This window comes from Gasterosteus aculeatus, chromosome 12 (assembly GCF_964276395.1).
Source record: "Gasterosteus aculeatus chromosome 12, fGasAcu3.hap1.1, whole genome shotgun sequence".
Taxonomy (NCBI): domain Eukaryota; kingdom Metazoa; phylum Chordata; class Actinopteri; order Perciformes; family Gasterosteidae; genus Gasterosteus; species Gasterosteus aculeatus.
Window position 1 is genome coordinate 12,634,849 of NC_135700.1, and position 14,130 is coordinate 12,648,978.

At 43.9% G+C, this 14,130-nt stretch overlaps 1 protein-coding gene across 1 annotated transcript in view; it reads right to left on the reverse strand.

Annotated features, from left to right (window-relative positions):
• Positions 1-14,130, reverse strand: part of phlpp2 (PH domain and leucine rich repeat protein phosphatase 2) — a 28,636-nt gene that overhangs the window by 13,929 nt on the left and 577 nt on the right. The window contains exons 2-5 of the mRNA XM_040196066.2: positions 11,745-12,025; positions 9,557-9,690; positions 3,202-3,392; positions 2,431-2,556 (exon numbers count right to left, since the gene is read on the reverse strand). Of these exons, the coding sequence (XP_040052000.2) occupies positions 2,431-2,556; positions 3,202-3,392; positions 9,557-9,690; positions 11,745-12,025 (732 nt within the window). The remainder of the gene's footprint in view (positions 1-2,430; positions 2,557-3,201; positions 3,393-9,556; positions 9,691-11,744; positions 12,026-14,130) is intronic.

The window sequence follows — 14,130 nt, forward strand, 5'->3', positions numbered from 1 at the left end:
TACCACTATTTCAGGTGTTGCATGTCAGCATTGTATATTCCATTATCTTCATGCAATGGGACCAGATTTTGGTAACAGAAGCATTCCGTTTGCTGTTTATAGTCTAAAGAGTATTGATGAATAATGTGGAGATCCAAAGATGCAGAACTCAGTGAACAATCTGGGAACCCACCAGCTTCTGTCTGACCATTCTTTCACTTTTCATTGGTTCAAAATGAGCTTGTAAACTGGTTACTTGTAAAACGACCCGGTTTCAAACGTCGTGTCTCCACTACAACTTGTACAGTCTTGTACCGCAAGTGGTTTAACATCATAACATTAAACATCAGACAGCGGCTCCATTTAAAGCGTTAAACCGACGAGCCGGAACAATGGACAGTGGAAGCAACTACATTCGCCTAGATTATACAAGCAGCCAGCTGCCGGACCAAGACACTACTTCAAACAGAAAATGCCCCAGTTTCCAGTTCAGTGAACTTTATCCTCCAGAGAAACAAAGTCATCATGAATGAAAAGAGAAATAGAACAACTCTTTAGTGCAGTTACAGTCTGAATTGTGTTGTAAAAAAGTACACAGGGCTGCCAGTTTAAGTACACCTAAAACAAGTGTAATACAACAGTTCTGAATGTCATCTTCGTGTTGGTTATAATGTCTTTGCTGAAACCGGTTTGGACATTTCTAAAGGTCATTTTTTGGAATTTATTGAGTTGTTTTGGTTCCTTTCAAATTCCAGTACCAAGATTGACTAGTTTCCTCGAAACATGAATGAAAGGCACACAACGTCCTCACAAGTAGCAACACTAACGTGTGCGCGTATCAAGTAGTGATTGAATGCACTTGCGTGTGTGATTACGTACTTATTCCAGTTCCTATCGCTGTCCACACTCACTAGGGTTACAGTGCAGTTACACAGCTTTCTCTCACATTTTCTTTTCAGCCAGGCGTCATTGCAGACTTCCCATTAGTGCTCGTGCAGTCCAGTCTGACGACAGTCTCCATTAACTACAGAGCTGCACACTGTGCAGCAACCCAGAAAATGGGACTGCTGCTCAGCAGAGCGTGACATCACGTCAACGCTTTCAGAGAAGACAAAAGCAAAACGGCTACCAGATCACTACTCATCTGCCAGCCACATTAAAAAATAAAAAAAACACTTGAAAATAGTAATTAAATGATGGGAGAGTAGAGAGATGGACAGAGATTCGCAGAGAAGAATTAAAGAGGAAAATAAAACAGTTCTGATGTTGAACATGAGTTATTAAACATTGTGGCTGTGAAACATTACAAAGCTGCGTGAATGAGGAACAGGACAAGGGAAGGAGACACTTGTGTTGGAAGGGAACTAAACCACATAGTGTGAAGCGTATTTTTTAACCATGGTGGGTGTCCTTCTTTCTGGGTGGATGATTATTATCACAATAAATATTATTCACAATGAATTAACTCCACACACACACGCGGATTTGTAGTAAGGGCGACACTTTAAATGCAGTTTTTACATTAGCAAGTAATTAATGGATTACAATTAGTAGTGGTGAAAAGAGGACAAATATTGCAAAATTACAATTCAACAATTTAATATGATAATAATTTCAATGCATAGTTACATAATACTAGTATTACAAGTTTTCATAGCAGTCATCAGACACTTTGTTGATTTAAGAAAAACTCTTTGAGCAGTGACTGTCTTCATCACACACATTGGCCGTCATCCCTGGTCTCCATAGCAACCTGTTGTTTAAGTCTCAGGCTCAATGCTATGCCAGTAATCCATACCACCGGGGTAGAGACAGATCCTGGATTTAGCATCAATCTGCAACTAATTGGAATTTTTTTCTGCTGGCTTTCTCTTTCCATGGCTGATTGCATACTGGCTTTGACTCAGAGGAGGATCTCACAGGGGCCGGTCAGCTCCAGGAAGGAGCTGCTTCACAGCAGCCGTTATTTGAATATTAGAGACAAAGCAAGCTGGGCAGAACAGGAGGATCAGCTGTGAAGATGTGGCAAGATTCTCTTAAAGACCCACCGCATATAAAATAAATACAAAAATGGGTTTGGGCCAATTAGCGTCCTCTGACCCATAATGAGGGGAATAAGAGTGTTCATGTTAAGAAAACCCAATCGAAGTTCCCTCTAAAATAAGGATAAACTACGTGAATAGTGGTTAGAAGTATTCTGTTCAATCAATGGCAGACACCGCTGAGAGGCTGCTTCTGTGGAGCAAATCAAACGCACTCAGAGAGGCGGTTTCTGATTGAACAACTCAACAGGCGGAAAACAACTGCAGTCCCAACAGCTAATCTGGGATTTAAGTAGGACCCCAGTGGAACAAACAGGAAACAAACTGATGCTGCGTCAAATCACCGGGGAGACACATATTGTGTCCTGCACGCACACAGTAACACACAAGCTTTTTTTTCCTGGCTTACTTTTGATGCCTGCCGATGCCACCGCTGGTAGTCTGCCAGTGCGTCAAAGTTGACAAAGTATGTCTGGGCCTGAGATCCGGCTGAGCTGAACATCAGACAGTGCTGCCTCCGCTTCACCTCCTCCACCTCAATACAAAGACAATACACAGATACGATGAGGAGGAACACTGGGAGAGAAAACACAAACGGGGAACGATGATTATAAATACGCATTATTGCCTCCATAATGACAAAACAGTATTTTATACCCGTCTAGTATTTATCTTACTGTTCTTCCACAATGTAATAGCTAGAAAATTTCAGTTGTTATGTGGAGAGAGACAGAGAGGAAAATATTGATTGACAGTGTCTGCGTTACAGATGTTTCCGACTGGATATCAGCATACAAATGTAAGGTCCATCGTTTCCTCCATTATCATTCCATTATTAAGTGAAAATGTTGCCCTTCTTCAACAGGAAATGGGGAGAGTAGCAGCTACAAACTACCGAGGGCCCTGCTTTGTTGGATTTTAGAGATTTTATGGCAGGTTGTATATCATAATAACAAGCTTACTATATTACTTATTGACCCACCTGCCCAAACCTGGGAAATATCAAAGCAGCGTTGGGAGCAAGTTAATAATTTACAGAAACATTGGGTGCAAGAGTCCACCGTCTCTCTGTTGCATTCTCAAACACAAACACATTGCAGGACTGTCCGCTCGTCCATTGGCACAAGGGAAAGGTTTTCACCCCTCCAGCTTATCTGATCTCTCAACACTGAACTCTCACCTTTCCCCCCACAAGGGGCAGGATGTGCATCTTCCCGGTCAGGCTGTCTTTGACGGAGGCCACAATTAGACAGGTGCCGCAGAGGATGACCTGCCGCTCGGCCCACTTGTGCAGCTGCGACTTGCCCTTCCGGACGTTGAATATTCCTTTCAGCAGTGTCCTCTCCTGCTGGTCTGCATTCACGGGAGGCTCTGAAGGGAAGAGCCCACCCACAGATGTTAGTGAAGATCCACAGACATCCATCTAATGCACAAAACCCCCCGAGGCTCCGTTCCTAAACAAATTCAGAAAATGAAGAGCAAATGTTTTGCAGTTCACCGAGGAATAAGAACTTCGAGAAAATGAAGTAATACAGATATCCATAGAACGTCAGTATGATATCACCTATATGTTAGCATCTGTTTAGCTTAATAATTCCAGGGATTTATCGGTCATCACCGCTTCAGATGGACACTGCCCTATGATCTCATCTACTGCACATCTGGAAAGATTTCACCGCGTGATAATACGCTTCGATGTCGTAATTAACGGGAAAGAAAGTTTCCTCATTAAACTCCTCTATAGACACAAACGTCTGCTGTGACCGGACCCAACCCAAAACCTTTGTTTGGAATTATGAAGGAAGGGTTGGGTTTCATACTATTCCAAATGAATAAAGACCCTTTCTGTCATAATTAGTCACACGATGCTCAGTGAGAAAGAGACTGAGACATTCAGGTAACGGAAGGTAAGTAAGCACTACAGGGTGTTCATTCACCTGACCAAGCAGACGGTTTGTTACAGAACCATCTCAGAAGCTTTGAGAAGAAGAAATGTCCAAAAGCCACAGTGTCTAAATGGAAAAGGATCATAGTTCTTCTCTTTTTCCTCTTTTATAGGATTTCTGCTCCCTCGCTTTATAGATCCATCTTGGCTCTGTGAAATCAACACGCTATATCAAAACATCAGACCTAAAGTCAGGTAAATCATCCAGGTCTCCTGTACATGTTGCATGAATAATTGATCGACCTCTTCCTCCTTTGGCTCTCTCACTCTTAGTCATATTGATGAATGAGTCAGGGTTTTGTCACATTGAATTTCACTCGTTTCAATTCAATTACGGCAAACTTGCACGGCAGGCAGCTTTAGCGGGCCGACGCTGGAGGACACGTCACACAGCAGTGTTGTTGTCTCTGCCAAGCTTCAAGTACATTCAGCTTAATAGCAGGTCAAATAAGCAAAGAGGAGCCGCTGCCTCGGCCTCTTGTCCTCTGTTGTTACATTTTTCTCAAGCCAGCTTATCTTGCCTTCCACTCAGAAGCTCTCATTGGCAACCTGCTGTCTTTCTCTCATTCTGTCGCACTCGCTCCTTCCCTTTGACTTTTGCAAGGGCATACAAGTGAAGTGAAAGGTTGCTTGTACTTTTACCGGAGAAACTGATAATGAACAACCCAACTGCTTCTGAAGACAAATTGGCCGGCTGGCAGATCAATAGGTGTGACTGGTCCTCGGGCGTCTCCTCACTCAAAGAAAACCAATTAAGAGACACAAACCCTCACAGAGTCAGTGATGGGCGGTATGGACCCACATGAAAGGGGGGAAACGTTGCACATGGAACAGGATAATAAACCACAGTAATTTTTTGCACTGACTTTTTTCTCCACTTTTCCCAACACTGACGCTGGAATCTTTTGTTGGAAGTTTTTCTATTCCTCCAAAAGGAAGATACATCCAGAAAGAATATTTTGAAATTGGTAGTAGATCTCTAATGTATTGCCTTGGCAATAGTATTGAAACATTTAAAATGAAAAATGATAGTATGGAGACAATAAATTGCTTGATGCTAGACACAAATCCCTTCTCTGTGTGCCAAATACAAAAAAGTCAGAAGCAGTTTGGATGACGATTCCAAAGTGTCTTTGAATACAGGTGACGTCCACCAGCTATAATCTTCTGTACCTTCATCCATATTAAAACCCCACTACATTTTTAGGGATTTGTGTGACGCAGGTTATCTTACGTAGACTAATATGAGGCGGATCATTACGTTTTTATGCACACAGCTGACGAGATCAGCCAGCTCAATGGATTGACAGACGACATATCTGCAACTATAAATATAATGTCAGATATTTATAAAGCTGAAATATTTGCGCTTGCTCCTCCAGTTCTTTTGCTTTTTATACTATAAATGTTAAATAAGGAAAATACTACCTCTTTTAAATTTGTTTTCTGTGAATGCAAAGAGTGAGAAATACTCACATAATATACATATAAAAGATGCTCACTTCAATTTTAGGGTATGAGCATACAGCATGAACAAGGCGACTTTAAAACTTGGATATCAATACAACCACCCATCTGAAAGTCATTGGCCTATATTAAGTCCTTTGGTAAAGAGCCGTCTTTTGAAACAAACACACACGCTATCCTGATATCTGTGGGGCTGTTCGTTGCTAGGGAAACAGGTTGTTCACTAAATCAAAGTCCAATCCGAGTTGGTAAAGCTGTGGAGACGCCGCGGAGACGCTGCCTCCACTACACTCGTCATCAACGTTTCCTAGGAACTATACTGGGTTAGAAAGGAATATGTCAAACTGAGGCAATTTGTCAAAACAGCTCCTTGCAAAAGAATCAAACTGGGCTAACCAGGTTTTCCGATCTGTTGGTAGAACTATGAACTGCTATACTAATAATATTACATGCATTAAGGATTTGAAAAAATATTATGAATAACTTGATCCAAGAAAGAAAGTAGTTTTTCATGTCAGAAATGATTTGAATGAATATTTATCTAGTTCATCTTAGAAAATGTTTTCAGAAGTTTCTAAAAGAGTAGCAATGTAAAAAACTGTTGATTAGCTGATTGCAGCATACATAATGTATGTCGGTATTAAAGTAAATGTTGGCCCCACACTGACTTCAATCAAAGTATTCACTCTCTTTTAAACTGTCTTTGCATTTAAAATGATACATTATTGAAGGAGGGTAAGGGAATATTAATTTAGCCTCTAAACAGGTCAAGTGTCCATTGTTTCTATTTTAATGTCAATCACAAACATCATTGTGCCAATTCTCATGACTGAACGGTTTTAATCACATGACATCAGGCCACTCGGTTGAACACAATACTCTCTGTATCCCACATGTTTTTTGTGTTGCTCAAGATTGCATAGATTACGTTAACATTCAGCAGGGGGTCAGCGGAGGCGGAAACAGCGCCTGATTTGACTCAGAACAGCAAGCTCCTCTTGGCAGCAATTTCTATTACAACCCACCACCCAGATGCCAGCTTTAGGTGGTCTGTGCGTGTCCACCTCAAGAAAAACATCTTATTTAAACGTCCCAGCACTGTGAACAACACGGATGGGAGATGAGCGGCTGAACGCTGCTTCTGAACGGTCTGTTAAAACAGATCTTTGTTAGTGGACATTTCTATTTAGCTGGTATGAGCGATTTGAAAACTAACCATGGAGTCTTGGATGGGAGACAGTCTGCCAGTTTAAAATGATAAAGAGGAAATCCTTGGGAGAGAAACTGCGCTGCATCTCAGGAACAGCATGTTACGAGGAGCTGTCGGGAAACAGCAGAGAGCTTCGCAGAGGTCTGTTGCTCGGGGCAAATCTGCGGGAACCCAGATCTCAACAGAGTTTCATTTTCCTCTTAAATATCTGCTGCTTCTCCACTTTCTGGCCCTGTGAACCAATTACCGGTATGTCTGCCTTCATACCACAAAATGAAGAGGCAACATTGGTTGGTTATCCATTAGGATTATAGCTTCCCTGTTCCTGCAGGACAGGATTTTCACGACTGAGTGATTAAACCAATGGACCTCAGAGAGTCCATGTCATCACAGTTTACGATATCCACATTCTTCATTTAGGCACAATTTTCATTTGTAAATCCGCACCAGCAAAATCAATAAGTGCTAATAATATGCTTTTGCTCTGGTTGTACAGCAGCCTCAGGTCTCTCATCTGAAAGATGGGAGCCAAAGATCACAGAGGCAGAGGTGGATCAGGCATCAGGGGAGCTTACAGCAGGCCTACTCTGTCCTGCAGCTGCATGGGCCGACAAAGACCACCGCTGGCCCTCAGGTCTCTGCAATTGTTTTCACAATGAGCCTTTTTTCATTAAGTCAGCATTTAGAAATATTTACTCCCCGGCCCCTGTTTGTTTTCATCACATCTGTGCACCACAAGCCGGGGTGTGTGCGTCTGTTAGCTTCTTGAACAAATAAAAAAGGACCGTGAAGTTTGATAAGTGACTTGCTGCACTGCACTTTGAACACTTGAGATAAAATAAGGCCATAAAACAGACAAATGCGCAGGACGCAAGGACGAGCTGATCTATGAAGCTGCTTTCAGGCTGGAAACCAGGAGCGTCGACCCTCAAAGGGTGTTAAGTGCACCACACCGGTTAGCTTTGTAGTCTTCAATGATGGACCACGGCTTCCTTCATCTGCTTAGTCAGATCATTACCCCTGACACCCAACAGCCCAGAGACAAGCAATCACCTGGGAGAGTGATCTCAGCACAAGGCAGTTGTTGTGTGTTTCAACAATGCATCACAGCACCACCTACAATACCACTGTGGGTGGCAATGAGACACCGGGGTAAACTTGTGCCGCCAGCCAGAAACTGAAATCTACTGGGGAAGCTGTGTGACTGGAAAGCTCCTGAACACCAGCATGGGGAGGGTGGGGGAAACACACTGAGTCAATTCAGCACAACCACAACATCCTGCAGTTACTTCTCACCACCTTCGCCGGTTCCAAGAGCAGAAAATGACCAAAATGAAGTTGTGCCCTCAGCCTCGGCAGTGCGTCGAGAGAGCCAAAGTACCGCGCGTGCTTGGTCTCTGGTCCTCTTTTTCCCATGAGTCAACAAAAGGAGGCAGGAAGTCTCCGAGGGGCCTGGCCAGACTCTGACCAATGTGGCCTGACTACCGATGGCAGCCAGAATCCGACCAGTTCTCATGTTGGCAAAGGGGGGCAAAAAGCAGCAACACTTCAAATAGACAAATAGGGACTAAGACGAAGACTGAGGTCCCAATGAGACAAATAAACACACCTCAGTTCTACTAACCAGGCCGTAGAACAAAGAGAACGTTGTATTCATTTTACAGATCCCAGCTGAACTCAATACTGGTGGTAAAATTCTTGTTAAGATGAAGGGGGTGGGAAGTCTTGTGTTTTTACCTCTGTGTTGAACGGAGCCTCGGCACAGTCTTTGACCTCACGTTAGACTTATTAGGTCTTGTTTTGTTAAAAGCAAAAAATCAGCCTCTGCGGGCTCTTGATTTGGAATGCGTGAGTGTAGAAATGGAGCCCAGGGGAAGGGGGAGAAGAAACAGGCCACAAACTACAAAGAAGTTCAGGATTCAAATGTCCCACTTTCAGACTGTGTATCAAAAATGTCTCAGAACCCTCAGAATTCAATTTAAATAGATAATGGGGCCTTTCTGTGTGGAGTTTGCATGCAACCCCCTAAAATATTCGCCATATCTTTAGAGTCAGGTTTTTAAATTCTCCTCATGAATCGGCCAACCAGAGAATTTGAATAGAAAGCGGTAGAGATTTGTGTTTCGCTTGTATTCTCGTTCAGCGTGGCAGCTCTAAATGTCAGTGCAGGGTTCGGGTTGTGTCCTTTATGTGGGAGGATTCACATGTGAGCGCTTTAGACGCTGTGGTTTTGCTCGCCGCTCCTCTGGCACAGCGGCGTGTGAGCCGGTTCAAACCCCAAACATAAGGAGTTCCGCTGACTCGACATAAAACAGCAGTCGGTTGATCAAGCGGAGAAAACAGATCACGGAACGTTCAAACCCATTCGCCCTCGATGGTAAATCCCGTAATTACTGAAACGTATCATTAGACCGACGCAGTCTGCGGCTTTATGTGAGCCGTATTGAGACCCAAAGAGTCGCATCCTTTCTGCCGCTGCATTCATATTTCACCCTGACACGAGGACCCCGAGTCACCGTGCTCCTGGGGTCATGGGAGCGCGCCGACAGCCGTCAGGTGAAAGGCAGCCCACGTGGGGATGGACAATCACCGCGGGATGAAGGATGGTCGGCCGCTTATCACGAGGCCATGATTGGTGAGGGTTCGTGTCATCCCGGCTTCAGAAAGACATCACTCTCAAGGAGGCCCCAAATAACAACTGGCTTCACTTTGTCCTTGCTGAAAGCACACGCACGCACACTCATGCACCCACACCGTCAAATAAAATGATAAAAAGCGGACAGGATGAACTAAATGTTTGACCGGCTGCAGCGTGTTTTTAGTCCCTGTGGTAAGTTTCCCTGCTGCTGAGCAGCAGCAGATTATGGGGGGAGATTGGGGAGGACGGCCCCCGTGGGTCAGTCGGCTTCTCACCACTGTAGAAACGGATCAAACAGCTGAGGTCTGAGTTGGCGGCTTCTTGCTGCACTCGCACAGGCTCTGCGTAGCCCATAGCCGCCAGGTAGTCGTACAGCATCTGGAGCGGGCGCTCGGTGGGGTCCAGCCGCCTACAGGGGAAAAGGAAAATAGACAGCTGGTATGACAACGGCCGCCACTGAGGGGTTAAGGTTAAAGTTAAGGTGGATCAGATATTCTCCTTGAAAAACAGCAGATTGTTTTTTGATAAGATAGAATGTGTTTGCGTGAACCGACAGTGGTTGATTGACATATTCTTTCACTTTCAGTTTGTGGTAATAATTCCCAGCACGGCTCCACTAAACATCTATCTGAATGGAGGTCTAATCAGTCCAACTATTTGGGAATGGGTGTGCAGGATGTGTGAATTTCCTCGGGGTGTGTTTTACATCTAATTTGCTGGCATGAGATGTGATGCCTCAGCGATCATAGATCATTTAGCAAGGTTTCTTCTTACCATACAGACCTAGTGTGGAAAGAATGGGCTTGTTGTTTACAAAAGAAGTTTCCAACTGTGTAAACCTTTTAACTCGCTGTCGTCCTTTTACCACATTGACAGCTGCATGTCAATGAATCAGACCATGATGGCGCAAAGCTCAAAAGTCAACGATCAAAAACACAATTTTCATGGGTAGACATGAGTTTCTTAATGGCCGTTTTCATATACAACCAAAACATCCTCCATCAGCCGTTTTCTATTGAACACGTTCATAACGGCGGTGATTACGAGATGAAATGAGTGATTTCTCTGCAGGGCGGCTGGCCTCACTTGACATTTTAGAGTGAAGAGCTCATTGTTTTGGGGTATCAAGCCGCTAACTGATAAAGAGAATTCTGATGATACGCACGGGAGCCTCCCTCTGGAAGTGTTCCCGGCATGACAACCTGGAAGGAAACTCCGGGCATACCCACAACACGTCGGAAGGATTACATATATCATCTGTCATGGGAGCACTTACGGATCCCAAAGGATCCGCCTGTTGCTGCGAAAAATAACACTGGGCTGCTCTGCTCACCTTGCTCAGTGTGACCCTGACCGCCAGCGGCTCAGAGGGACGAATGTTCCTAATCAACTCTATCGTCAGTACATTTTTTCCAAAAAGGGAGTTTGTCCCTCTCAAAATACAATGTTCCCTAAGCAGGAAAAAAAACAGACCATTCCTGTAAGCCGCACATTACAACAACGATTGTATCAGTGCTATGAACAGCGTTATAGGTCTTAGATGTTCTTTTGTACATCTATTATAAATCTCAGTAATAATAACTACTGGACTTGTTTGGATTTGTCACAACATTGAATACACCACAGACCATTGTGCTCTGAGCTATATAGCCAAACTATTTATTGTTTTACACTTTCTAACATCTCCACATAGGTTTTCCCAGAAAACCAAATTCCTCCCTGGTCACAGATCAGTGAACCAGCTTTCTATCCTTTAACACATAATCAAACGGTCGTTGGCTATTTACGTCTTCATACGTCTTGTGTAGCTGAAAGAGGCGTGCCGTCATGTCCCCTGAGGGTCTCCTGAGCGAGGGGCTGTGGGAGTATGTAGGAACTGCTGCACGTCCTCAGTGCTGCTGTTTACAGACTTTAAGTCGAGCTTAATTAAGGTCGGTTTCCACGGGCAGGACATCGCGTTTTTTTCAATATGATATAAATAGGAAAAACACATATGAAATGTACAGTGCTTGTGATTGCTATTTTTCATCATAGCCATTTACGCTTTTTATTTGTGCATCTGATGCGAGAGATTCCATTTTAACTTAAGCAGCTGTGTAGACCAGCTGTACAACATCGGGTTTTCACTGGCACTATATGGTTGTGTAACTGCAACACAAATGATCTTTCTAAGCTTTAAGTCAGTTTGTATTTCTTTTCTCCGCCCTGGAACCTGATGCTGCATTAAGCTGTGAGCAGTCACATGCTTCAAAGTACCCAGCAGCAGCATATCGACTAGATCCAAGGAAGACACGGATGAAGGACTGCAGATGGTGGACGCGTGGTCCTGCCAGGACTCATGACCAGGGAGGGCAAAAGCATTCAAACTACAGTTGGCCTCTGACTACCTTTTAGGATACATTTGCAAAATGGCTGAAATGACTAAGTACCACTTCACTTTGGAGACTTGTGTGTGTATTTTACCTGACCAGGTCTCCGTGCAGCTGAACATAGAGTCCATGTCCGTCCCTCTGAGCGCACAGTTCCTCCACTGTGGTGGTGGTGGAGCAGAGCACCAACTGCAGGTCTGTTTGGGGGGTGGAGGAGGCTTGTGGACCAGATGCAGGTGGCTGGGGGTCCACTGTCCCCCCATACAGACACACACAGCCCCGCTGGGTGTCCCCCTTTAGCCAGTCCCGCTCTCTTGATCCAAATCTGTTTTTTCTCGTCACGCAGCCACGACTCCCGTTCCTCTTCATGTTACGCTGTAGACGTGAAGGGAGTCATTTTAGCACAAGTTGATCAGATCAATTAAGGATTTCTCAACTGTTGTTGAGTCAGAGCCTCAACTGCATCCTCAGAGACAATACAGATGATGTCCCAATTCTTTACACCATTTTTAAATTATATTTTATTGGTTAATGAAAAGGTCATCAATGTTTCTTCAATTAGGTTTAACGGAGTTCAGTGAACTGCAACCACGTTTCCTGATATTGGGTACGATGCTCCGAGAGACACGGGGACGTTGCTGCGCACCGCTCGATCTGCACACAACCGAAATGAGAACTGTGCCGAGGAATTGAAGGTGACACTGCTGGAGAGCGGTGCGGTTTTATTCGTGGTGGTGAACGCGCAACCCCTTCCTCCCACACTGCAATCAATGCTCTGTAATCAATATTCTGGCACCATCAAGTACGCAGCAAGTAATTCCAGCGAACACACTTGCAATTGTTTTCCTTTGTCGACTCAAGTCTGCATCTGCTGAGCAGCATCATTCTGTTCATTCAATTACCTTTCTGGCCGAGGATGGACTCTTAGACTGCAGTGGTATCAGGAACCAGAATACGGTGTTGTTGTCCGTTCTTGCCCTAATCACTGATGATGTCAGCCGGATGTGCATCAGCCTGATGCTGTGTTTGTTTGCTAAAACGGCTGCAACATCAACTGCTCTTAAAAGACCCCCGTTCGCAGGCACAACGAAGGAATACACCATATCAAGATGTCAACATTCATACTCTGCAAATACACACAAACAGAGACCCGCTAACTCACACGCATTACACAGTTTGTCAAGGACACAGTTTGACTCGAAAGTATCCAGTCTGGGGACTCACGGACGTCCTCAATATCGTTTGAAAAGGTCGCCTCATACAGCTGTGATGTTCTGCAAGCTGCTGCTGCGTAGAGGAGGTGCACCTTAAGATCAATCATAGTGTGTCTATGGAAAATATCCAAACATCAGTCATGGAGAAAAAAAAAAGGTCTGCTGTACCGCCAGTTGTGGGGGAGGCAGCTTGATACTTTACTGGATAGCTGAGACCAAGAAGGAGAGTTTCAAAGTTGATCCACCCTCCAAAACGCACACACACATACATAATGATGCAACAAATCATTGCATACAGTTTTCATTTGTCAACCAGATCAACACTTGAAAGCTCTGACTTATTTCACCAAACTATGACAACAATACAAATTCAGACGGGTCAACAGAGTTTTTTCTACTCAGAAGATGCTGTAAGGTTTGTAGCTGTAGTGACATCTTGACTGTAAAAGCAGGAGAGCCTTTTAAAATAGCGTTAGATTGATTTATGATTATTAATAACAATATTATTTATCTTTAAACTAATTGATCAATACCTTGAAATCTTTTCTGAAATTTGGTGTTGAATAGAAAATGTATTCAGTTAGAAATTTAAAAAAAAATGTTTTGCCACTTTCCTGATAGTGACCAATCGATCCATGGATGTTTTTTTTAATAATAACAACGTTGTAAAATACCTTCTAAAAGGCCAATACATTAGAAACGTAAGACTTTCACTCCTTGAATAAGACTGGTATGATCCCATAAGTTACAGAGGAAATGATCTGAATGGTAATAGCAGCTGGTTTCAATTCCACACCTGTTGAAAGAACCTGTGACCACAGCGTAAGAGGAGGCTGTGATACTCTTTCCTCATCAGCTTCTGGGTGCGTCTGAGTGAAGCAGTGGAAAACCTCAATGATCAACTCAGTTAACTACATTACCGAGCAGCTCCCAGGTGAGCAAGTGTCACTGTGAAGCAACGCTGCACCGAATAGGATCATGCATTACCAGTAAACTTCTTACTTTTTACCAACACAACTGATGTGTAATGCCTGCACATTCATTGCATAGCACAGCTTATGCGTACGCTTGTCGTTGCTTTGTGAGCATCGACGTGAGGGAGGTAGATGTCGTTACACAGCGTGTGTCATGCCTAAAATGTCACAGAAGAAGCGTTGAGCAGCGGGCCTTCCTGCAGGCGCTCAAACAGCGTGCGGGTGTATTAGTTGGTTGTGGTGCATTCCTCACTGAGTGGCATTCATGCACAGATCAATCACCAACTAGATA